General features: G+C 42.1%; 1 protein-coding gene across 7 annotated transcripts in view; it reads left to right on the top strand.

Moving 5' to 3' along the window:
• The window catches only part of ZBED1 (zinc finger BED-type containing 1), a 282,308-nt gene extending 275,999 nt beyond the window's left edge, over positions 1–6,309 (top strand). For 2 of the 7 annotated variants that reach the window (XM_074966159.1, XM_074966166.1), the window contains exon 9: positions 5,880–6,305. In XM_074966159.1, coding sequence (XP_074822260.1) covers positions 5,880–6,077 — 198 coding nt within the window. In that variant the 3' untranslated portion in view covers positions 6,078–6,305. Of the gene's footprint in view, positions 1–3,257; positions 3,762–5,879 lie in introns of those variants that run through there. The other 5 variants (XM_074966131.1, XM_074966120.1, XM_074966152.1 and 2 more) reach the window with 5 other exon arrangements.
• Positions 6,310–25,483: the final 19,174 nt, after the last annotated feature.

Here is a 25,483-nt window from a genome sequence, read left to right as displayed (position 1 = left end):
GACAAATGTTTTGGCATTTCAAAAACTGGAACGGAGTTCTGATAGCACGGATTCCTCTCCCCATACAGCGATCAGATCCCGTACCTCCCGTTCGGTCCATGCTGGAGCTCTTTTGTGATTCTGGGACTCCATCATGGTCACCTCTGCTGATGAGCTCTGCATGGTCACCTCTGCTGATGAGCTCTGGCCAGCGTGGCAAGCTGCAGGTGACCATGCAAACAGGAAATTGAAATTCAAAAGTTTGCAGGCCTTTTCCTGTCTACCTGGCCAGTGCATCTGAGTTGAGAGTGCAGTCCAGAGCGGTCACAATAGAGCACTCTGGGATAGGTCCCGGAGGCCAATACCGTCTAATTGCATCCACAGTACCCCAAATTCGACCCGGCAAGGCCGATTTAAGTGCTAATCCACTTGTCAGGGGTGGAGTAAGGAAATCGATTTTAAGAGCCCTTTAAGTAAAAAAAAAGGGCTTTTTCATGTGGACGGGTGCAGGTTTACATCAATTTAACGCTGCTAAATTTGACCTAAACTCCTAGTGTAGACCAGGGCTGAGACTTGTGTGTCCCAAAGAGCTGTTGAATTCAGTAACACAGTGTCCAATGAACCATCACATGAGTAATAGGCTTACTGTATCACTAGATTTATAATTAAAATACAGACAATACCTTAAGACTCAATGCTTTCCTTCTGACAGATGTAATATATTAATAAAATATTAATGTTTACTACTAATTGCTATCCTTCTGCTATTAAGAAATTTAATTTGTTGCTGTTAGTGATGATGATTTATTATTTATACAAGGTTCAGAAATTTAATTGAGATACAAGCCTCTTTTACAAGGCAGTCCTGGTTAAGAATTAAGCCCTTATTTGGCAAAGAATTATGTACATGCTTAACTTAAAGCAGTGTAAGTAGTATCTTTGAAGCCAGTGGAACTACTCCCAGTATGTAAAGTTCAGCATGCCCATTAATCTTTGAAATATCAGGGCCTTATTTGGTTTTACTGTTCCCAATGCCTTCCCAGTGTAGAGTGTTTTTTATTGAAAAATCAACATTTACCATTACTGTACTTGCCTGGGCCAGATTTTTTTACTCATGTTGAGTAATATCTTACCCTGTGAATAGTCTCTTTGTTATATGATTATCATAATATTTCACTATGCTATCTTTGGACTAGGAAATCATAGAATCATAGCATATCAGGGTTGGAAGGGACCTCAGGAGGTCATCTAGTCCAACCCCCTGCTCAAACCAGGACCAATCCCCCAACTAAATCATCCCAGCCAGGGCTTTGTCAAGACTGACCTTGAAAACCTCCAGGGAAGGAGATTCCACCACCTCCCTAGGTAACCCATTCCAGTGCTTCACCAGCCTCCTAGTGAAAAAGTTTTTCCTAACATCAAATCTAAACCTCCCCCACTGCAACCTGAGACCATGACTCCTCGTTCTGTCATCTGCTACCACTGAGAACAGTCTAGATCCATCCTCTTTGTACAAAAAAAAAAAAAACCCTATCAAATCCCCCCTCATTCTTCTCTTCTGCAGACTAAACACTCCCAGTTCCCTCAGCCTCTCCTCATAAGTCATGTGCTCCAGCCCCTTAATCATTTTTGTTGCCCTCCACTGGACTGTGGTGCCTTAAATACCAAATCTTTGCGGGGTAACTGATAATAACTGTTGACATTTTAGTTGTGATCAGTGCAGTGTTGTATACTAAGGGCCTGATCCAAAGTCCATGGGAGTTTTCTTGTTGAGTTCAATGTATTTTGAATCAGGTTTGAAGTGGAGAAATTGGGCAGTATGTTCATAGTAACACATATGTAGAATCCTCAACAAGGTAAGATTCTAACATTAACTTAAATTTCTTCTTCAAGTAGGTGAATGATTTCGTTGCTGAGCTTTGTTCCAATGAAAGTATACTGTTCACAATTGTTCACATTATGAGGAAAGCGCCTGGAACACACTTAAAGGTTGCACAGCCTGTCCTGCACAGCTCCTACGTCACACAGTTTGTTCTACAAAGCTTAGCTTCAGTCCTAATGGCAGCCATCTGCTTTTAAGGCTTCTCCCACCTCCTTCCCAAGATAGTGCTTTGTCCACAGGTGCCCTGGTGCTACTGCCAGCTCTGCATTAGGGAGCTGTGCAGGTATGATAGCCAGCCAGCTGCCAAGCTCATTTATCACTGTCACATAGATCTCAATTTGCTACATTATTCAGCATGGCTCTGACACATCTATTGGGGGAACGGGGCCCCAGCACCTAATTTATGCCCAATGAATCAAAAAGTATAATGGTTGCTATTTAAACCTTTACAAGTATTGCCACAGCAAGTAGATAACATTACTGCAGAATTTGTGCTACAGTGGGAATGCTGTTCAATGAATATCATTTTAAAAGTGTCTATTTATTACCAAAAATCACAAAAAAATCAAATAAATTAGGTGTGAATATATTTGTACAAATCAACCACTCTGCTCTATAGCATTTTGATTTATCTTTAAAATAGTCATTGAATAAGATCTTAAAAATACTAGGGCTGTCAATTAATCGCAGTTACCTCACGCGATTAACTCAAAAAATTAATTGCGATTAATTGCAATTATAACAATAAAATACCAATTGAAATTTATTAAATACTTTTGGATGCTTTTGTCCATTTTCAATATTGATTTCAATTATAACACAGACTACAGAGTGCACAGTGCTCACTTTATATTATTATTTTTTATTACAAATATATGTACTGTAAAAATGATAAACAAAAGAAATAGGATTTTTCAGTTCACCTCATACAAGTACTGAAATGCAATCTCTTCATCGTGAAAGTGTAACTTACAAATGCAGATTTTTTTTGGTTACATAACTGCACTCAAAAACAAAACAGTGTAAAACTTTAGAGCCTACAAGTCCACTCAGTTCTACTACTTATTCTGCCAATCACTAAGACAAACAAGTTTGTTTATATTGACGGGAGATAATGCTGCCTGCGTCTTATTCACAGTGCCACCTGAAAGTGAGAACAGGCATTCGCATGGCACTTTTGTAGCCAGCTTTGCAAGCTATTTACATGCCAGATAGGCTAAACATTCGTGTGCCCCTTCATGCTTCAGCCATCATTCCAGAGGACATGCTTCCATGCTGATGATGCCCATTAAAAAAATAATGTGTCAATTAAATTTGTGACTGTACTCCTTGAGGGGAGTATTGTATGTCTCCTGCTCTGTTTTACCCGCATTCTGTCCTATATTTCATGTTACAGCAGTCTCGGATGAGGACCGAGCACATGTTCGTTTTAAGGACACTTTCACAGTAGATGTGACAAAACGCAAAGAAGGTACCGAAGCGAGATTTCTAAAAATAGCTGCTGCACTTGACCCAAGGTTTAAGAATCTGAAGTGCCACCCAAAATCTGAGAGGGACAAGGTATGGAGCATGCTTTTAGAAGTCTTAAAAGAGCAACACTCTGATGCGGAAACTACAGAACTCGAACTGTCAAAAAAGAAAATCAACCTTCTGCTGGTGGCATCGGTCATAACCATACAGCTAAGAGTAGCCTAGAATTCCTCCTTACCTATAAGGGGTTAAGAAGCTCCAATAACCTGGTTGGCACCTGACCAAAAGGACCAATGGGGAAAGAAGATACTTTCAAATCTGGGGGTCTTTGTTTTGGAGTTCTCTTGGGAAGCAGAGAAGCACCAGGTCAGAAAACTCCTTCTCCTATAAACCATCCTAAAGTGAGTCTCAATATTGCAAAAAGAGTAAGTAAATAAGGCAGGGCATGTTAGATTACCTTTTGTTTTCAACTTGTGAATTTTCCCTGTGCTAAGAGGCAGGTTTATCCCTGTTTTTTGTAACTTTAAAGTTTTGCCTAGAGGGGAATCCTCTGTGTTTTGAATCTGATTACCCCTGTAAAGTTACCTTCCATCCTGATTTTACAGAGGTGCTTCTTTTACTTTTTTTTTCTTTATAATAAAATTCTGTTTTTTAAGAATCTGGTTTACCTGTTTGGTTGGTATATTATTCTCAAGCCTTCCCAGGAAGGGGGTTTGGGGCTTGAGGGCATATTTTGGGGGAATAGGAATTCCAAGTGATCCCTGATTCTTTGTCTAAATCATTTGGTGGTGGCAGCGTACCATCCAAGGACAAAGGATTTGTGCCTTGGGGAAGTTTGTAACCTAAGCTGGTAGAAATAAGCTTAGAGGGCTTTCATGCGGGTCCCCACATCTGTACCCTAGAGTTCAGAGTGGGGAGGGAACCCTGACAGCATCTGACTCAGATGATGAAAATGAACATGTGTCAGTCCACACTGCTTTGAATTGTTATCAAGCAGAACCCATCATCAGCATGGACACATGTCCTCTGGAATGGTGGTTGAAGCATGAAGGGACATATGAATCTTTAGTGCATCTGGCATGTCAGTATCTTGCAATGCCGGCTACAACAGTGCCATGCAAATGCCTGTTCTCACTTTCAGGTGACATTGTAAACAAGAAGTGGGCAGCATTATCTCCTGCAAATTGTAACTAACCTTGTTTGTCTGAGTGATTGGCTGACCAGGAAGTAGGACTGAGTGGACTTGTAGGCTCTAAAGTTTTACATTGTTTTATTTTTGAATGCAGTGTTTTTGTACATAATTCTACATTTGTAAGTTCAACTTTCATGATAGAGATTGCACTACAGTACTTGTACGAGGTGAATTGAAAAATATTTTTGTTGTTGTTTTTTGCAGTGCAAGTATTTGTAATCAAAAATAAACTGAGCACTGTACACTTGGTATTCTGTGTTGTAATTGAAATTAATGTATTTGAAAATGTAGTAAACATCCAAAAATGTTTAAAATAAATGGTATTCCACTGTTAACAGTGCGATTAATTGCGATTAATTTTGTTAATCACTAGATAGCCATAAAAATACTATCAAATTTGTCAAAAAGTCTTTGAGAAATACTATTCAAGCAGCTTTAGGCAATACTGTGAATAACCACTGTAGTGTTAATTACTTACAGAAGCAAAATTGTGAAGCTTAAAATGATCATGTATGAGGCCTTGATCATAATCTGTATCACTAATAAATGCAAACATTCAAAATCTGTACTTCAGTGCATGTTTAAAAACGACAAAAATGGGCATCATTTCAGTGGTGGATGTGTGATCCCTCTGTAAGCAGTCTGGAAAGTGTTTTGGGTTCCCTCAGGATGAAAGGTGTTTCATGAAATAAGGTATTAATTTTATTTAAACATTCGTTTCATGCTAAATGTTACAAAGCTTCTTCCATTTTATTTTTTGACAGCAGCGAACTCTGATAATTATGTTCTATGCAAAATATAGTATTCTGGTTTACCTTTCCTGGTTGGATTAAACAGCAGAATTTTCATTTGCTATCATAGTTGTCATGGTCTTTTGCTCATGCCACATTATTAAAAAGTGTGGTTTATACACACAGACTACACCTTCATCTGCTTAGAGCAGATTAAAAAACATATCCTTATAAAATGAATAATTACACTAGCGATTTTAATATTTTTGTTTGCTTTTAGAAATGAATTAACTACCTCCCTGAGAAACAAACTTCTTTTTGGATTATTGCTGGAAAGGATGGGCCTGGACTAAAATCCTGTCTCTGAATATCTCAAAGTTTTCCATGTGCATGTGGGAGTTTTGTGGCTTGAAGCTGTCTCTAAATAGAATGTTAGTAAAATGCTATACTGGGCTGTCTGGATATGTGGCTGTTTTCCTCCCCTTCCTCATCAGAGTGTGAATAAAACCACAAAACTGGGTACAGGACAAGGGAAGCTCTTTGATATTGGTAGTGTATAGTGATGAACCAATGTCTTTATGTATATGCACCTGTCTCATTTAGCTTTGTTTTCTACTGTCTGCAGACTCCAGAGGAAGGAGCCTCCACGTCCATCTATGCAGCTGTCTCACCAGAGCTGGAAGGAGTTGGTGGCATCTATCTTTACAATGAGCAAAGGACAAAATCTACTGATGTATCATATGATGAGGAGCTGCAGCGAAGGCTCTGGACTGAAAGCTGCAAGATGACTAGGATTTCTGATGTAGGTAGCAGAGATCTCTAAAAGTAGCCACTTCAAACGGGGTGAATGAAATGTGTCCAACAAGCATCCTTACCTGACTTCTTGCAGCATGAACCAGCATCCTGGAATTCACAGTTCAATCCCAAAGGCAAATGTGAACAGTGCTGCTTTTCACTTGAACCCATAGTCTGCTAGGGAGTCAAGGGGAAATATTCCCACAGAAATGTGTATAGGGTGGTTTTAAATCTAACCATCAGTTTTGTAATCATGATGTTTCGGTCTGTGATTAAAAAAGTCTTTAACCTTGTGCAGAATTGTGTTTTTCCCTTTTTATGTAACAAGAGGAGACTGTCCCTTGTGGGATTGTTATGTCTTAAAACCAGCTCTGCAAATCTTGCAAATATAACTTAATCCACTTTTTATCAGTTCTGGAAATTTAGGGTTTCTTTCCTTAAACTTCTTAAATCCTGCCAACACTTTATAATAAGTAACAGATTATTATAATTCATTCTTTTGGCCTTCATGATAATCACACTGTATCCATCACAGGAACTACAGTATAGTACAACACCCTTTACCCAGATGTTTCAGCAGAAACCAGATGCATTTAAAGAAAAGGACTTTAAGATAGGAGGGTGGGTCGGAAGGCTTAGAAAAATTGTTGAAAAATTGGAGAGGGTTCAGAGAAGAGCCACAAGAATACTTAAAGGATTAGACAATATGCCTTATAGTGATAGACTCAAGGGCCCTGAGACACAAAGGAAATTAGGCACCTAAGCCCCAGACTGAGGAACCGAAGTCCCAGTTTTAGGCTCCACTGCAATCCACAAAACTTCTCCTGAACCCTGTAGGCGCCTAAACTCACTCAGTGCCTAAGTTTTCAGGGTAAAAGTCCCCCACACCTATGTTTCTGCATCTCAGCATGTGCCCTGCTGTCTCACTCTTGGTATCTGGGGGACTATTGCCCACCCAAGCCCCAGAGTAATCCACAAACCCAGGAAAGATAGGTGCTCTGATGGGTGTTGGTGCCACCAGTGGTGCCCATCTTCTACCTTTTAGCCCTATGGTTAGAACACTTGCCTGGGATGTGGGAGGCCCTGGTTCAATTCCCCCCGCTCTGCCTGAAGGGGAGAAAGAGGTGGAAGACCTCCGTTCAAATTCTCAGTGGTGCTCTAAACATGGGGCTATGGGATATTCTGATGTGGGATGCCCTCAATCTCCCCTGTTGAAGCTGCTCCACTGTGGATAAATAATGATAGATGACTGATTAAAGCAGAGGGACTGGACCCAGGGTTTCCTACCTCCCAAGTGGGTGGACTAACCACTGAACTATAGAGTCATTCTCTCTGTCTCTCACCCAGTGATTGAGTATTTAGTGGAACAGTCAACCTCAGGGTACGTGATTTTTGTTTAAAAAGAGGTTGGTAAATGCCTGGTGTATTTATGTTGCCTGTCTGATACATCCGCTGAGCAGAATCTCAAAGGGATGGGGTTTTTTGTTTGTTTTGTTTTAAGAAAGTTTTATCCCTTATGGTTACAAAGAAAACCTTTCCAATGTGAACTGAGTGTTGTCTCCAGACAGCCTGAACCCTGACTCTTTTAGTGGTGTGTACTTCACCCTACTCCCACCTCATGAATCATATCTCAAAAGCAAAATGATGATACTTCAAATATCAGCAATATTTCATTACTCATTTTTTAGTGGCTGGGATGAGAAGGGGGTGGGCGTGAAGGTCACACTGGGGGATTGGGAGTTGCTGCAGGAAATGAACTACAGAAAAAAGAAAGGGGAGTCACAAGAACAAGTAAGAGAGAGAAAGGAGAATGGGAAAAGAAAACTGTCAGAGGGCAGAAATGTCTGGTCCCAAAGAGGATCATATTTTCCCTCTGGGCTGTGAGAGGTGTGATTTAGCCCTGGGTGTTTTCATTTATTATTTGCAAGGGTTAGCAGCAGGCAATTTATTATCCAGTCACTGTAGCACTTTCCCTGTGTCACTGGCTGATTTTTTTTGGAAGGGAATGTAGTGCTTGTGAAATGTCACAGACTGACACGTTGGGAACTAAATTCCTCTCTTTATTCACAGATCAGGCACAGGATGCAGTGGAGGGTGTTAGCTAGCCAGCATTTCATATTGCAATATTGTTCCCATAATTGTTCTCATTGTTGGCAGAAGTACTTGCTGAATTTACATATAACAGAAGGGACCATATGAATCCCCGTTGTAACTCCACTGAAGCCAGATGAGTTTTCCACATGGTGACCAGGAGACTGCAAAATATTTATCTTCAAGGGGAATTCTTTCCCCATATCAAATTTTAAAAGTTATTTTAAGATGCTTTAAAATAATAGAACTTCAGTTGGGATTGTTGGTCTCAAATAATTTCAAAGTTTGGTTTATATTGTACTTGGAATCTCTAGCTCCTGCTTCCTCTTGCTCTTTCAGATGGGAGAAGGCTTCTCCGATTAGAGGAGCTCCTAGAGGGCTATGATGGGCAGAGTCCTTGCTGATTGGCAGGTACTTTGCCTGTAGTATAGGACTGTTTCTTCGTGCTTCTCTTTCTACGGCCTGCTGTAGAGGATTCCCAAATTTCATAGGCTGATGGACCTGGCAGACTTCCAGCTGCAAACAGGAAAGGTGGGGGCACGGACACAAGCTGATCTGACAATTGCCTGAATAAAGTCATTCTCTTCGTCTCTCACCCAGTGACTAAGTATTTGGGACTTGTCTACACTGGCAAGTTTCTGCACAGTGAAGCAGCTTTTTGCGCTCCGACTGCAGACGCACTGCCAAGCCACTTTGTGCGCAGAAACTCTTCAGTTGCAGTGCTGCAAAAAACCCACCTCGCCGAGAGTCGTAAGGCCATTTGCGCAGAGGCTCCAGCGCTCTATTGCCAGTGTGGACACTTGATTGCTTTCTGCCCTGTAATCGGCCTTTGGAGCTGTCCCATAATGCCTCAAGGGACCGCTCTGTTCATTGTTTTGAACTCAGCTGCTGCAGAGACATGCGCCCCTCCCCTTTCAAAGCACCGTTTTTGACAGCCCTTGCGTGCTGTGCTGATCTGCTCCGCGACACAAAACAAACCATGAATGTGGAATGCTCGCGCTGTTGAACACAGAGGGAGGTGTGTGTGTGTGTGTGTGAGAGAGAGAGAGCCCAGAGAGGGAGGCGGGGGCTGGTAGGGTTTCCCCCTCCCCCTGCCTCAGGACAGGTTGCTTCATGCTGCTGTCTGAACTTACAAGACAGCATGCTGACACACTCTCTGTCCCTCAAAACACACACACACACTCTCCCCCTCTCCATACACACACACACTCCCTGTCACACACTCTCCCCCTCCCCCCCACACACACTTCAGTTGGAAAGCAGCTGGCAATGTAGTAGGATGCCCATGGAACAATGGGTTTGGGAAACCTGCATCATGTGACGCTGTACCTGCCCCATGAGGCACTGCAAACCCTTCCCAAAGCATCCTGCAGCCAGTTGCACAGTGGGATAGCTACCCACAGTGCACTGCTCTCTTTGCCGTTGCAAGAACTGCTAATGTGGATGCGCTCTAGCGTCCCAAGGAGCACAGTGTGGACACACAACAGCGGTTTAATTCCAGCATTTTAATAAAAGTGGTATAACTTGTGGCGCAGAAACTTGCCAGTGTAGACATACCCGTAGTGGAACAGTCAATCTCAAGATAAGTGATTTTTGGGGAGGTGGAGCAGGAGGATTTTCAGCTCTTCCGTAGCCCAGCTCCTTCCCCAGTCCAGATTTTTGCGCTTTCTCTTCCTCATGGTACTGGCAGCTTCATATTTCCCCAAACACTTCTTGCCACTGTGTGCCTTTGGGCAAGAGAATAGCTGAGGACTTTGGGAGGTGCTCTGGTGCTACTTCCCCATCTTCATCAGGTGACGGCATCATTAGAGATGGGATTGCTTTCACTTGACTGGTAGCAGCAGATCTGGACATTACACTGATGCTATTTTAGACACAGGGTGCAATGACTGTTTCCCCAAAAATAAAGAGCTTGGCAGCTTTTGTTATTGGCAGTACAACCTTTCACATTTACAACATTGCCTTTGATAAAACAGTCTTCTGATTGTGTAAACCCATAAGCTTTCAATTGAAGAGTTCAATGGTTTTCTTTCATAAAGATGGATGGTTAGTTTCCAAATAGAGCTGTGATCCCTCCTTTTATACATGCCTTAGAATCCTTTTCCAGCTCCTGTGACAACGCCTTGGAAGTATCATGGTAGCTGACACTCTGGGGTATATTTTGGTCCGGGGTGATGGAGCCATTTTTACTGTGAGGGTGCTGAGAGCCATTGAACTAAACTGTAAACCCTGGATATGATGGAAATCATTTCAAGCCAGGGGTGCTGCAGCACCCCTAGTTCCAGCACCTATATTTTGGTCTGAGTCTCCCAGAGAGAAAAGTCAGGGTATAAGTGATGGACCAACAAGAGAGAAGAAAGGGAGGTGTCCTGCTGCCTGACTCTGGAGAGCAATGCAGTATATCTCATCGACTTTAAGGCCAGAAGGGACCGTGATCATCTACTCTGACCTCCTGCACATTCCAGGCCACGGAACCTCACCCACCCACTCCTGTAATGGACCCCTGACCTCTGGCTGAGTTACTGAAGTCCTCCAATCATGATTTTAAACCTTCCAGTTACAAAGAATCTACCATTTACTCTAATTCAAACCAGCAAGTGACACGTGCCCCATGCTGCAGAGGAATCCAAAAACAAACCAACCAACCCTAGGATCACTGTCAATCTGGCCTGATGGGAAATTTTGTTTCTTCCTGACCCCAAATATGGTGATCAGTTAGATCCTGATGGTCCCATGAGCCAGACACCAGGGAAAGAATTCTCTGTAGTAACTCAGAGGACTCACCACCTAGTGTCCCAGCTCCAGCCATTGGAGGTATTTGCTAATAGCAGTCATGGATGGGCCATATGCCATTCTAGACAACCTCATCATACCATCCACTCCGTAAACTTACCAAGCTCAGTCTTGAAGCCAGTTAGGTTTTTTGCCCCCACTGCTCCTCTTGGAAGGCTGTTCTAGAACTACACTTCTCTGATGGTTACAGACCTTTGTCTGATTTCACCTATAAACTTGATGATGGGCCAGTTTATATCCATTTGCTCTTCTGCCAACATTGGCCCTTAACATTGGTCATCTCCCTCCTTGGTGTTTATTGTTCTGATATATATAGGAGGGGCATTCGTATCTCCCCTCAGCCTTCATTTTGTTAGGCTAAACAATCCAAGCTCCTAAAGTTTCCTCTCATAAGGTAGGTTCTCCATTCCTCTGATCATCCTAGTGGCCCTTCTCTTGAAGAGAAAGCTGGGGAACAAGAAACCATCGCAGGCAAGTCCCAGCCAGGCAAGGAGACAGAAAAATTATGTTGAATCTCTGGCTGCAGCAAAATGGTAAATCCCTTGGCAAAATTCTCCATTTCATGGTATCATGAAAAAACTCAGATTCCATGGGCACAGAATTGCAAAATCCACAGGGCATTGATTTAGATGAATAATTCAGTTCACACCTCTTAGAGCTATTGTTTCTGCTTGTCTGCAGGTTCAGGCATGTATCACTACATCAGTTTATATTTGGTCCATTTCTACCAGTGCCTAATTGAAAAAGGCAGTGACTTTACCTTGACATGTCTAAATAAGGCACCCAAATACCACAATGATGGGCACCAATAAAGAAACTAGATCAAAAGAAATTGAGGATGGACTAGAACAAAGTGGATCTGATACAACACTTGTATTACTTCCGTTTTATGTGACTGTGACTCCATTTAGCGTAATACAGTATTGCATCAGCCTCAGTAGCTGTAATATACATCCTCCAAAACTGTAACTTTGCTCAGAGGTGTCGTGTCTGGGGCATAGGTGGTCACAGATAATGGCTGGAGCAGGAGTCAGGCCTAGTGGTTGAAGGAGGAGTTGGGAGCCAGGAACCAGAGCCAGCGGTCAGAGGAAGAGTTGGGAACTAGCAGTCAAGCCAAGAGTCATGCTTAACTTAAAGCTGGAGACAGGAGCAGACAGCAAACCAGGGCTGAAGCAGAACAGGGATGAGACTGGGATCAAGGCAGGCACAGAAGTGATCACAACTATGGGCATGCACACGGAGCAGTCAGCAATCTGCTGATGTTGAGTTTAAAAGCACGCCTGCTTGACTTCTGTCAGCCAGTCAGGTGGGCTAGCCAATCAGTCGGTCCTACCACAACTCAGCAGAGCCCTTTAATCTGCTTGGAGGCTGGGCTCGCTAGTCCTCAGGCTCAACTGAAGGAGCTCACTCCAGTCAAGAGGTTTGATTGAGCAGTACTTTAAGCTGTTTTTACAAATAAAATTTTGTTAAACTGAAGTTAAGGTTGCGATCACAGATAAGTAATTGAAGGGTAAAAACATAGCACTGATGTAATCTCCAGAACCATCTATCGTTATTAGAAGTAGTAGTATTGTAGAACCTGGGAGTCCCAGCCATGGACCAGGACCCCATTGTGACATGAACTGTACAAATATAGAACAAAAAGACAGTCCATACCCCAAAGTGCTTACAATCCAGATAGACAGTTGGGGGAGTACAAGTCAAAAATGAGCCAGTACTGGTCAACATGATAGGCAGTGGTCTCAGCACACCAGCGGCAAACGGTCATTACAAACCTAAGCATACATTTTAAAAAAAAATTAAACATATTAAGGAACAGAAATGCACAGCTAAGGTACTCAAATAACCTTAACCCTGTAATGTAACCTGTGCCCTGTAATGACATCATGCCATAAATATACAATTATAATTAGTTTATAGTAGTGTTTATAGTTCTAGATTAATTAAACTGATTTTTAAAGTCACATTAGGTTATTTTCTTTTCTTTTTCTTCCTCATGGTGTCATATTCTCTATGCTGTTAGGGGCACCTATATTAACTGAGGGCAATTTGGCTTCATGCCTATTAAGGATAATGGGAGGCAGATGCCATTTGGAAGAGGGCAACTGTGTCTTCAGTCCCATTGAAAACAATAGGAGATGGCAGCCCTTTTTAAAGTAAACAATTTCTTCATGGAATTCTCTATAAAAGATTGTTATTTGTCAGCTCCCATTGAATAAGCAACTTTCAATTATAAAGAATAACAGCAAAAAATGATTTTTATAAGGAATTTTTATAAGGAAAAAAAATTACCATCTGCACAAGCTTTCAGTGAATTTTAACTAGGTTTAAATTTGAAGCGTCGGAATTATTATTTAATTACTGAGATTATTCAGGACAAAAGAAAACGGGTCTGACGCAGGGTGCTAAATTTCTTAACAGACCTTTTTATAAACATTTTAACTCTGAAACTAACTAATTCTTTTGTAAATTCTCAGAAAAATAATTCTATACTCAAAGAATTAGTGCTGTCATTTCAGAGGCTACACTGTGTTCTTCATGCACAATGAAGTGGTTCATATATAACAAAATGTTTTAATCCCTGCTTAATTGCAAAACTCATGTCAGCCGTAGCTCTATAAACTCAAGCAGCATTTCCATAATGTAATTTTATACATAACTGACCTTTTTGCTGTTCATTAATGAAGAGAGAGTGTGTAAGTACTGAACTAACTTTATATATATAACTAATGAATGTACTTTATACTTCAATTATTTTGCACATCTATCAAATTGCTTTCATAGATGACCAGAACTACGTATGCTACAGTCACAAAAGATAGTCTTTAGGACTGAGCACCAGGTTTATAGAGGTCTGGTACTAATGTACAGCACAGCTAGCCGTAAACACACTAACACTTCACAAATCCCCATACTGAAAAGGCAGTCATCTTCAAGCAAGGAATGACTCTTGTACCCTTCTGGCCTTAGATTGTTCCTGCTCATTACATGACATTACTTATGCTCCAGCAGCTACATGGGAGACACAGAAAAGTTAGCATTTCTTTGCTGCATGAGCTCTTCAACTCACGTGGGATAGAAAAGTCTGAGATTTCCAATAAATAATTTTAAAAAGGACACAGGTGGACGAAATAAGAGCATCAGCACATTGACATTTCTGAGGCTACCCTACATGGTCATTGCAGAACTGAAGCACGTTGCATGGTACCATCTCACAGAGGCAGGTAAGTCACTTTTTAAAAAAATCAGTATTATTTGATTTTCCAACTATAATTTATTTACACTTTAAAAAAAAAAAAAACAAAGTAGCTCCATGCTGCAGTAGGACTCTCTGGTGAACGAACACATAGCCTGGTGCCTGGTGGACACCACATAAGACCACTTGTAATGTGCTGACCACCATAGACCCTATCAGAAAAAAAAATGAAGTCCCAGGTTTGTGTTGAATGGCCTTCTCAGCCTGCCATATTGAGGGCTCTAGCACATACTTTTCCATGTCACCTGTTAAGTCTTTTTAAGTATTGTTCACAGAAGAATACTCAGCAGATTTCTTCTAGGCAAAGGAGATAGATTAATTTTAAGGTGATGAGTGAAAGGAGCAGAATGGGTGCTGTACATTTTTAATATTTTTAGGTGAATGTAGTGCTCCCGAAAGGTCTCGGAATAATATCCTTGAAGACTAATGTCTCCCATGTATCCACAAAGCAGATAAAGCTTGGGCCATTGCAAACTTCCCCTCATTTCCTGCACATGTGCCCGCAACATTGCCAAGGAGGGGGCACCTCAAGGAGTAAGAGGGTAATGTAGTGTCCAAGTCAATGCAGTCTTTAATCTCTCTCCTGAGACTTTCAACATGTGTTGACATCTGGCCTTTAGGAAATGGACTGAAGCCAACAATTCATTTAACACAGGTCATTTACAGCCTCTAGATGGTAATGACTTTCAGTCATTTATATAAACCTAGGCTGCATAGAAACCAGTGACCTAGAGGTGAAAGTCTCCATATCCCAAAACCCAGACTGCAAGTTATACAGCCACTTGAGTCCTTTTAAATTTAATTACCAGGCCTTCATAGACGTGGGTGTTTGTCGAAAGCCCACTTCTTCAAAGATAAACTGCAAGTAGTAGAAAGATGGCCAGGGTACTTATACCTCCCTTTCTAAGTATATAGACTCAGAAGCATGGCATTTTCCTCCTGCCATAAAAAGCTGCTTAATAGTGTTTTATTCCTTGGCTTAAATGCTTGGCCTTGGGCAGCATCATGTGCAGAGGGTGTCACAACAATGCCTGATTCATTTTTGACTCGCCTTAGTCTGCCTATTAGTGACATCTGTAATATCTCTGGATGTCCACTTTTATCGATGTGATGATCTCTGCGGTGCTAGTCTGTGTAACTTCAAGGGCCGTGACTATATCAACTCCTTAAGGTGTGGTAGGGTGACCAGACATCTTAATATTATTGGGACCATCCCAATATTAGGGGTTTTGTCTTATATAAGCAACTGTACCCCAGCCCAAAGAAAGTGTCCCAATTTTTCACACATTATCTGGTCACCCTAAGGTGTGGGTTAACAATTCTGAAGAAGAAAACTGTGTCTAAACTCTTGAGATACCTATGGGCCATGTCCTAGATTCACCATTCAGGCAAAGCTCCCATCCAAGGCAATGACAGCTTGGTCTGAGAAAGGAATGGAAGATTGGGTTCTATAAGGTTAGATTATGATATTTTTTGTGAAGTTCTGCCCTCTGCCCTCTATACCCTCTGCTGAAGTCAATGAGATAGCACAAATTCTGAACTAGAATAGTGAGTCCCTTACTGGAGTAGCATAAAAAGCCATGAAAATATGTCTGATTCATAGTTTAGTAATACCTAGACACCTCCGTGACATAAGGCTCCATGGTATTTGGCACTATACACGCATATATTAAATGATTGCCTTTGCTCCAAAGATATTATAATCTGAAAGATCTACAATCAAAGGGCGTGTCTATGTGAACATTTACATCCTGGCAAGCTGGAATGTGAATCTACCCCACTCTAGCATGCCACAGGCTAGCTGTTCATGTGGACCCTGCTGATGCACATTAACAGTTTGTGAATGCGTTTTGATTGAGTCCCATTTCAAAGAGGACTAGATCAAAGCACATTAACAAACGGTTACGTGCATCAGCAGGGTCCACATGGAGAATTAGTGACTTGGGAAAACAAATACATTAAAAATTCCCTGGAGTCTAATACTTCACCCACAATTGCTTTGTTTATAACTTTATAACTTTTCTTGTTTCTCTCCTTCCTCCCCACCCTTTGCAGCTTGTCTGGGCTGGTGTGCAGGTAAATGATTTCTTCCAAAGGTGACTGTCGAGGCCCATAAGGGGGCAGTCTTATCTAGTGGTCGGGGTGGAGTCAGGGTTGTGTTCGGGAGTCACACCAAAAGTGAAAGCCAGAGTCAGAGTCGGAAACCATGCCAAGAGTTGGACTCAGAGCCACGCCAAGGATTAAGCTGGAGTCAGAAGTCATGCTAACAGTTAAAGATAGAGTCAGCAGGGGATCAAGATGAGGAACAAGGAGCAGGGTGTGTTAGCAGCAGTGGGGATGAGGCATGGTAACAGGAACAAGGCGAGTCAGCAGGAGCCAGGAACACGGATTTGGTATCGGAAGTCTAGACAGCAGTAGGCCTACCAATTAATTGTTCAGATGGGGATGAAACAGGAAGCTTTATACCCTGTGGTGTTAGGGTTGCCACCTTTCTAATTGCTGGTAACTGAACCCCGAGGCCCTAGCCCTGCCCCACCTATTCCCCCCAAGACTCTCCCCCTGCTCTGCCTCTTCCCCGAGGCTCCGCCCCCTGTTCTGTCTCTCCTCTAAGGCCCCGCCCCCATTGCTCGCTCCTCTGCCCCGCTCCCCACTGTCGCTCGCTGGATCCTCTCAAGGAACCTGCCTACAGCCTGCTGAGCAGGGGCTGACCTGGGCTAATGATCTGGTGCCTCTCTCTCCTCATAGTAACTGGGCTTTTGGTTCAGTTGCCGTTTAGGGTTGCCAGCTCCCTGAAAACCGGGCACTTGGCAACCCTAAATGGCACCTGGACATAGAAGCCAAAAACCGGATTGTCCGTGTAAAACCCAGACAGGTGGGAACCCTAGGTAGGGTCCAATCAGCAGTCTGCTTCTAGCCACTGACTTTTCTGAGTCAGCAGGTGTGGCCTCTGGTGGTGGGGCATTAGCTGCGGTTTCTTCATCTGACCTTGCAGTGTGGTGATGCAGCAGGCAAGGGTCTTGCTTTGCAATCTTTCAGGGTTGCGTTTGAGACCTGTGGCACCTGATTGACAGAAACAAGGTTTTATACTGTACATCAGCCTGGCATGACAACACTCAGCATGAGCCTAGAATTCCGTCTTTGCTGTGTTGAGTCCTCTTCCTCAGAGACTAAATTCTGGCTGAAAGGGTACCACCTTTCCTTTTTGGAAGAGAATTATTTTTTACACAATTCTGTACCGTATTTCCCACAGTATCTAGGTAATACAGAACTCCTTAATTCAAGCCTTGCCATATTATGGTAACACAGCAGAAAGTTGCATTGCTGATATTTCAGCTCCTCCTTATTCTCTAGAGAGCACTGAAAGTAGAGCGGCCATCCTGAGGGAAATTCCAACATTCTGAAACTTCCTTTCATCTGAAAGCAGGATGACAAGTTGAAAATCTGAAAGTTACCATGGAACAGAAGTTCTGAAATATCTTGATTTGGTTTGATAATGTTTCATTTTGATAATGTCAAAACATTAGACAATATAATGTTATACATTTAATATTTTACATTATAATAGTTGTATATTAACATTGATTACAAGCTTTAAAAAAGGTTTTGAAAATTAAACATAAAAACAAATTGTGAAAGTCAAAACAACATTCCACTTCAATTCAAATTGTTCAGAATTGATGCAGTCCCATGAAACACTGAGATCTAGATGAAACAGCCTGGAAAACTGTTGTATTGAAACAAAATGTAGCAGCTCTAACTTGAAGCCTTTAAGGAAAGGCAATGCTATGTCCTTCATACCTGTTCTGAAAATAAAAATCTTCACCTTTAATTCTTGGTTGGAGGAGATTTTTCCATCAACAGAGGGAAGGATTAATTACACAGAAGTCCTACAATACAGTTGATTCCATGGCCTCATCTCTTCTGCTGCTGTTGCTGAAACCTATCCGAGACACAGTAAGGATAAGGATGAGGAAAATGTTTTTCTCGTAACCACATATATATTTTTCTCTTGTTCCTGCTATAAAGTCTACATCCAAAACATAGAAAGAAAACAAGATGGGGGACTCCAGAGGCTACTGTGAGGGGAAATGGTACATACAATGTATAGAGAAAAACCAAAGCAGTGATCCAAATCTTAACCAGACCAAGCATGTCTCATCCCTGCTGTGTTCGGTCTTCAGAGTTCTGTGAAACTCTGTCTAATGCCCTCCTTTGGTAACTCCGAAGGTCACAAAACCTGCTGTCTGCAAAGTGAGAGATAATTTAAGTTCCAGCTATTAGGGGATGTGCCTTAAATGACTCTTTCTTTTATACTTTTTTTTTTCATTTTCTACACTCTTCTAACCATAATTTCCCAATAGATGGTAACACAAAGTGATTGCAATCTTCATCATAGCTGAAAAGGTCAGATTCTTAGTGATGGCACTTTTGAAACTTCATCAGCTTAATTCATTTGCAAATACAGGGAACATCGTTTAGGTTTTATTTCAAAAACTCTCCAGCCGGATAATGTACTCTGTGGCTTTATGCACATTGCGAGGCTGCAAAACTGTGCAGATATTGTGTTCTCACAAATCAAAAAGCAGATTTGGTTCATTTGTCAAATTAAATTAACTCGACTTCTGTAATTTTGCATTTCCTGAAAATTCTTTAAAATGACATGACTTAATTCTAGTGACTGTATTAGATGTGTTGGGTCATTTCATTCAGACACTGATTCTTCCTAAAGGCCCCAGTTCAGCAAAGTACTGAACCATGTGCGTATCTTTAAGGATACAAATTTAATGAACCCATTCCTATTCAGCAAAACACTTTTAAGGACATTCTTAAAGTTAAGTGCATTCTTAAGTTCTTTGCTGAATCAGGACCTTAGTGCATATCACTGGAGTCAGGGAAAGGTTGACAGAGGATTGAATCACATTCAAGAAGGCAGGACATGCAGCAGAAATAGGAATAGATGCATCCAATATCCATATACAATTGGGAGGGACGCACATCCACTCCGTGCTTGAAAGAGGCTGCCACAAATGCCAAAAGATGTTTTTCTTAACATTATCCCTCAGCCATTTACTTCACTAGTGCAGTGTACTCAGTAAATCTTGCTGTCTGCATAACATTTGCAGATGAAAACACCAGGGACACTTACATATTTTTAAAAAATCACACTGCTCCACTAGTAAACGTGTTACCACCACAAAAGCTTACTAGGGATAGAGATCACAGAGTGTGGTGAGAAGGCCTTCTGTTGGCAAAGTATTATAAATTGATTATTGTTATTTGCATGTACTTGATTATATACAGTATTACAAGAAAACTGAAAGATCTACGCCCATTTACTGTACAAGAATGAAGATTAGAGAGTAATTACTGTATGTCAATAGAAAATTGTTTATTTTCATGAATGGAAAATAAATTCAGGGCTGTTTGGACTTCAGATGTTAGAAATGGAGCTCATTTTCTGAATGCAGATGAATGAATAGATTTTCTTCCAATTTTTTCTTATTTCTTCTTCCATTTTTAATAAGATTTTTGTTAACTAGATATGATATATTTCACTGAATGCTCAGCACTGAAGTGACCGAAGCTTTAGAATACACCTCTTGAGGTAAAATCCTAATTTATTGTTTTTATTATTTCTTTAAAGGGATTTGTTTTCCTTCTAAAAACATAACTGCTTTGCCAAAAATCCCCAGCTGGCAGAATAGAAACATTTTTCTCTCCTGATTGCAAATTGCCACTGTTAAAATGCCATAGAAGTGGTGTTCAATACTAATTGCTTACAGCTGGCCTGGCTTTTAACTTTCACTTTTTATTAAAATAACACTACATTCATACTGTTATATTTCCAATATAGCTTTTCCAATACTGAATGCAAATTATTAGACATATATGTTAGTTGCATGTGTATTTTAGGGAGAATTGAGGCGTCTTGCTATTTCTTGAGGCCAAGCAAAATTCAAAAAGCCCCTTTTATGTTGGCCCAAATGCACTATGGACTTGATGCTGCAATATACTAAGCAATGTAGCCTGATCCAGAAAAAAACACTTAAGCATATATGCATAAATGCATAAAATTAAACATGTGAGTAGTCCCACTGACAATGGAATGAGTAGTCCCACTGACAATGGATTATGTGTATTATTGGAGTGGGCTAGAGTGCACAGCATCCTGCGTGATAGAGTCCTACGGCTGTTTTTTTCCTTTACCCTATCATTTGGGGCCCTACCAAATTCATGCCCATGAAAACGCATCATGGACCATGAAATCTGGTCTCCCCCGCCCCGTGAAATCTGGTATTTTGTGTGCTTTTACCCTATACTATACAGATTTCATGGGGAGAGACCAGCGTTTCTCAAATTGGGGGTCCTGACCCAAAAGGGAATTGAAAGGGGGGGGTCACAAGTTTATTTTAGGGTGGTGTCGCAGTATTGCCACCCTTATTTCACCAGGAAGGAGTATACAAATATTGCTCAGGGATGCAGGAGTGAAATCAGGAAGGCCAAATCACACCTGGAGTTGCAGCTAGCAAGAGATGTTAAGAGTAACAAGAAGGGTTTCTTCAGGTATGTTAGCAACAAGACGAAAGTCAAGGAAAGTGTGGGCCCCTTACTGAATTAGGGAGGCAACCTAGTGACAGAGGATGTGGAAAAAGCTAATGTACTCAATGCTTTTTTTGCCTCTGTCTTCACGAACAAGGTCAGCTCCCAGGCTGCTGCACTGGGCAGCACAGCATGGGGAGGAGGTGACCAGCCCTCTGTGGAGAAAGAAGTGGTTCGGGACTATTTAGAAAAGCTGGACGAGCACAAGTCCATGGGGCCGGATGCGCTGCATCCGAGAGTGCTAAAGGAGTTGCCGGATGTGATTGCAGAGCCATTGGCCATTATCTTTGAAAACTCATGGCGATCCGGGAAAGTCCCGGACGACTGGAAAAAGGCTAATGTAGTGCCCATCTTTAAAAAAAGGAAGAAGGAGGATCCTGGAAAGTACAGGCCAGTGAGCCTCACCTCAGTCCCTGGAAAAATCATGGAACAGGTCCTCAAGGAATCAATTCTGAAGCACTTAGAGGAGAGGAAAGTGATCAGGAACAGTCAGCATGGATTCACCAAGGGCAAGTCATGCCTGACTAATCTAATTGCCTTCTATGATGAGATAACTGGCTCTGTGGATGAGGGGAAAGCAGTGGACGTGTTGTTCCTTGACTTTAGCAAAGCTTTTGACACGGTCTCCCACAGTATTCTTGCCAGTAAGTTAAAGAAGTATGGGCTGGATGAATGGACTATAAGGTGGATAGAAAGTTGGCTAGATTGTCGGACTCAACGGGTAGTGATCAATGGCTCCATGTCTAGTTGGCAGCCGGTATCAAGTGGAGTGTCCCAAGGGTCGGTCCTGGGGCCGGTTTTGTTCAATATCTTCATAAATGATCTGGAGGATGGCGTGGATTGCACCCTCAGCAAATTTGCAGATGACACTAAACTGGGAGGAGAGGTAGATACGCTGGAGGGTAGGTATAGGATACAGAGGGACCTAGACAAATTGGAGGATTGGGCCAAAAGAAATCTGATGAGGTTCAACAAGGACAAGTGCAGAGTCCTGCACTTAGGACGGAAGAATCCAATGCACCGCTACAGACTAGGGACTGAATGGCTCAGCAGCAGTTCTGCAGAAAAGGACCTAGGGGTTACAGTGGACGAGAAGCTGAATATGAGTCAACAGTGTGCCCTTGTTGCCAAGAAGGTCAATGGCATTTTGGGATATATACGTAGGGGCATTGCCAGCAGATCGAGGGACGTGATCGTTCCCCTCTATTCAACATTGGTGGGGCCTCATCTGGAGTACTGTGTCCAGTTTTGGGCCTCACACTACAAGAAGGATGTGGAAAAATTGGAAAGAGTCCAGCGGAGGGCAACAAAAATGATTAGGGGTCTGGAACACATGAGTTATGAGGAGAGGCTGAGGGAACTGGGGTTGTTTAGTCTGCGGAAGAGAAGAATGAGGGGGGATTTGATAGCTGCTTTCAACTACCTGAAAGGGGGTTCCAAAGAGGATGGTTCTAGACTATTCTCAGTGGTAGAAGAGGACAGGACAAGGAGTAATGGTCTCAAGTTGCAGTGGGGGAGGTTTAGGTTGGATATTAGGAAAAACTTTTTCACTAGGAGGGTGGTGAAACACTGCAATGCGTTACCTAGGGAGGTGGTGGAATCTCCCTCCTTAGATATTTTTAAGGTCAGGCTTGACAAAGCCCTGGCTGGGATGATTTAGTTGGGGATTGGTCCTGCTGTGAGCAGGGGGTTGGACTAGATGACCTCCTGAGGTCCCTTCCAACCCTGATGTTCTATGATTCTATGATTTCTGTGCTGCCTTCAGACCTGGGAGGCCAGAGAGCGGTGGCTGCTGACTGCGGGCCCAGTTCTGCAGGCAGCAGCACAGAAGTAAGGGTGGCCATACCGTACCGTGCCATCCTTACTTCTGCGCTGCTGCTGGCAGCTGCGCTGCCTTCAGAGCTGGGCTCTCGGCCAGCAGTCGCTGCTCTCCGGCTGCCCAGCTCTGAAGGCAGGGCCGCCACTAGCAGCCACTAGCAGCAGAGCAGAAGTAAGGGTAGCGGTACCACAACCACCTCTGCAATAATCTTGCGAGCCCCCCACAACTCCTTTTTGGGTCAGGACCCCTACAACTCCATTAAATTTCAGATTTAAATGGCTAAAATCATGAAATTTATTATTTTAAAAATCCTATGACCATGAAATTGTCCAAAATGGATTGTGAATTCGGTAGGGCCCTACCTATAATAGAGGGTGTTCATTTATAGTTATTTATATGAATTCTTGGATGTCAGTAATACCTTCCTAATCTGACAAGAGACTCTTCTAAAGTTCAGTAACACTAATTCTTTCCTTAATCACCCATAAGGATGTAAATATTAAGGCACTGATCCTGCAAACACTGTGCTTAGTAATCTGCTGGTGGTCCGCAAGACATTTTGTTTACGTTGACTGTCTGCAGGCACAGCTCCCCACAGCTCCCAGTGGCCGCAGTTCGGCATTCCTGGCCAATGGGAGCTGCGGGGGGCTGTGCCTGCTGAGGGTCAACATAAACAAAATGTCTCGCGGCCCACAGGCGGATTACCCTGATGGGCCGTGTGCTGAAGTTTGCCGACCCCTGGCCTAGCACAAAGAGGTCCTGCAGTTACTTGAGACCTAAAGGCATTCCTGTCACACAGCTGATAAGTAATAATTAATAACGAGTTTCTCTGCTCCCCCTGGAAGGTACTGTCCTTAATGTATGCTATTCAGAGATTCTTCCTTAGTGGATGCTCTCCAGAGGTTATGCTCCTAACAGAAGTTAATAGTAGATTCAGTTTGCAGATACAGATTGCTTCCACCTTTTGTTTGGACTGGGCAGGAACACAGATCTTCATTCTCTGGGTATAGCTCCATGCACACACTGTCACAGTTTGTACCAATCCATTTAAGAATGTGAGGGAAGCCTCTGGGGCTCCATTATCCTGTTTTGGAAGACAATGAAGGAAGTGGTGTCAGAAAGGCAAGGAGTAGAGGATTTAGAAAGTCAGACTCAAATTGCTGTCTTTCTTTAGGGCCCCAGCACTAGCTCACCTAAGAGTAGAGTGACCTGGGGCTCCGCTCCCTGCCAGTAAATGGGAAACTCCTGGAAGTCAGTCCCACTGCCGCTGGGATTTGTACGCTACTCTGACAAGACATACTGGCGTGGAGGCAGGGTATAAAAGAAGCTTCCTTCCTTTCAGGAAAGAGACGATAGGAGGAATTGTAGCTGCTGAAAGTCTTTCCTAGAGACAGGGAAATATGTCTGGTTTGGGCCCTGGCTTTTGCTGGGGAAAAGAACGGCCTGGAAGGTTTATTTCATTCATTCAGGAAAAGTTCATCAGCTTTTGAAAGGACTCTACAGACATGGCTTTTTTGTAGTTGTTGGTTGTTTGACCTTCTACACACACTTAAGGCACTAATAATGCAGAAGACAACTCCACGCTTAAGACAACTTGGACAGAAAAAAGGATTAACAAACATTAAAGATATAATACAAGATGATAGACTGGCCTCCTTCAATTACATGTGTAACAAATATCAGCTACCACTGTCTCATAGTTCCTTCTTTCAATGGTTGTGCTCAAGGATTCATGCAAGGATAGGGGACAACTGGTCTGTTTCAACTCTCACGCTCTAGAAAAACATGTTAAGAAATATATGGAAACACAAGTCACTTTGTAGGAATTACTAATAAGTGGCTTAATGCTTTGCATTACCCTCTCAATCTCAGCCTCAAAGAAAAATAGTAAGGCTAAGATATTTTTCCTATCACAACAGAAACCTGGGAGGATAGCTGGCTTAATGGGAAAGATATTTCTAGTTCTTCATCCTTATGATTCTTCCAGAGCAAGATATTAACCAGGTATTCTTGGACTCCAGAACATTTGTTTAAGGCTAGATTGTCAACACACAGTGAATGTTAGAGATGCACATAGCCCCATGCCATCCTTTCACACAACCTCTCTATACCTGTCAAAAATACATGTATAAATCTGGATCACCATATTCAGTGCTCTCTCAAAACCTTTGTTTTGCTTTTTTTTGCTTCTCTAAGCTTGTGTATTTTAGGGGTGAGGATCAGTTGGTATTACCAGTTAACATTGAGAAATGGATTGCAGTAAGTGTTTTAGTGGCCAAAAGAGTTATTGTGAGAAAATGGATATCTGCAATTCCTTCCTCATACACAGACTGGCTTAGTGAACTGTCTACTACTGCATAAATGGGGAAAAAATGACACTGTCTAATAGAAACATTTGGAAAAAATATGAGGACAGCTGGTCACATATGAAACTATTTCATACTTTTGCAGTTTAGTATCTATTAGGCTCTGATGTTCAGAGGTTATGGTCTCACTTATTTATCTATTTAGTCACTTTAACAATTGATGCCTTGCATGACTGCTATGGGTACAGGGCTTTTTTTTGTTTGTTGGTTGGTTTGTTTCCAGCCTTTACAAATACTGAACTCTGAATTTTATGTCCATCTTGTGCAAGTATTTATGCATGTTTTGTTTCATGATGTATTTATATTTTATATAAAAACAATAAAAATATAGTTTAAAACCCCCCACAAGCTCCGAGTATTCTTTATTGCTTGTGGTGAGCACGATGAACCGTTAAGGTAGTCACAAGCCGTTCAGTGCACATGCCAGCACCGTGGTTATGCCTGTCCCTGCTGCGCACATCCCTGTGTAGGGGAAGCCAGAATTTGGACCTTAGTCAATTTTGCCATAC

Source organism: Natator depressus, chromosome 1 (assembly GCF_965152275.1).
Source record: "Natator depressus isolate rNatDep1 chromosome 1, rNatDep2.hap1, whole genome shotgun sequence".
In the NCBI taxonomy this organism is placed as follows: Eukaryota; Metazoa; Chordata; order Testudines; family Cheloniidae; genus Natator; species Natator depressus.
This window is presented reverse-complemented; position numbering and strand designations above follow the sequence as displayed.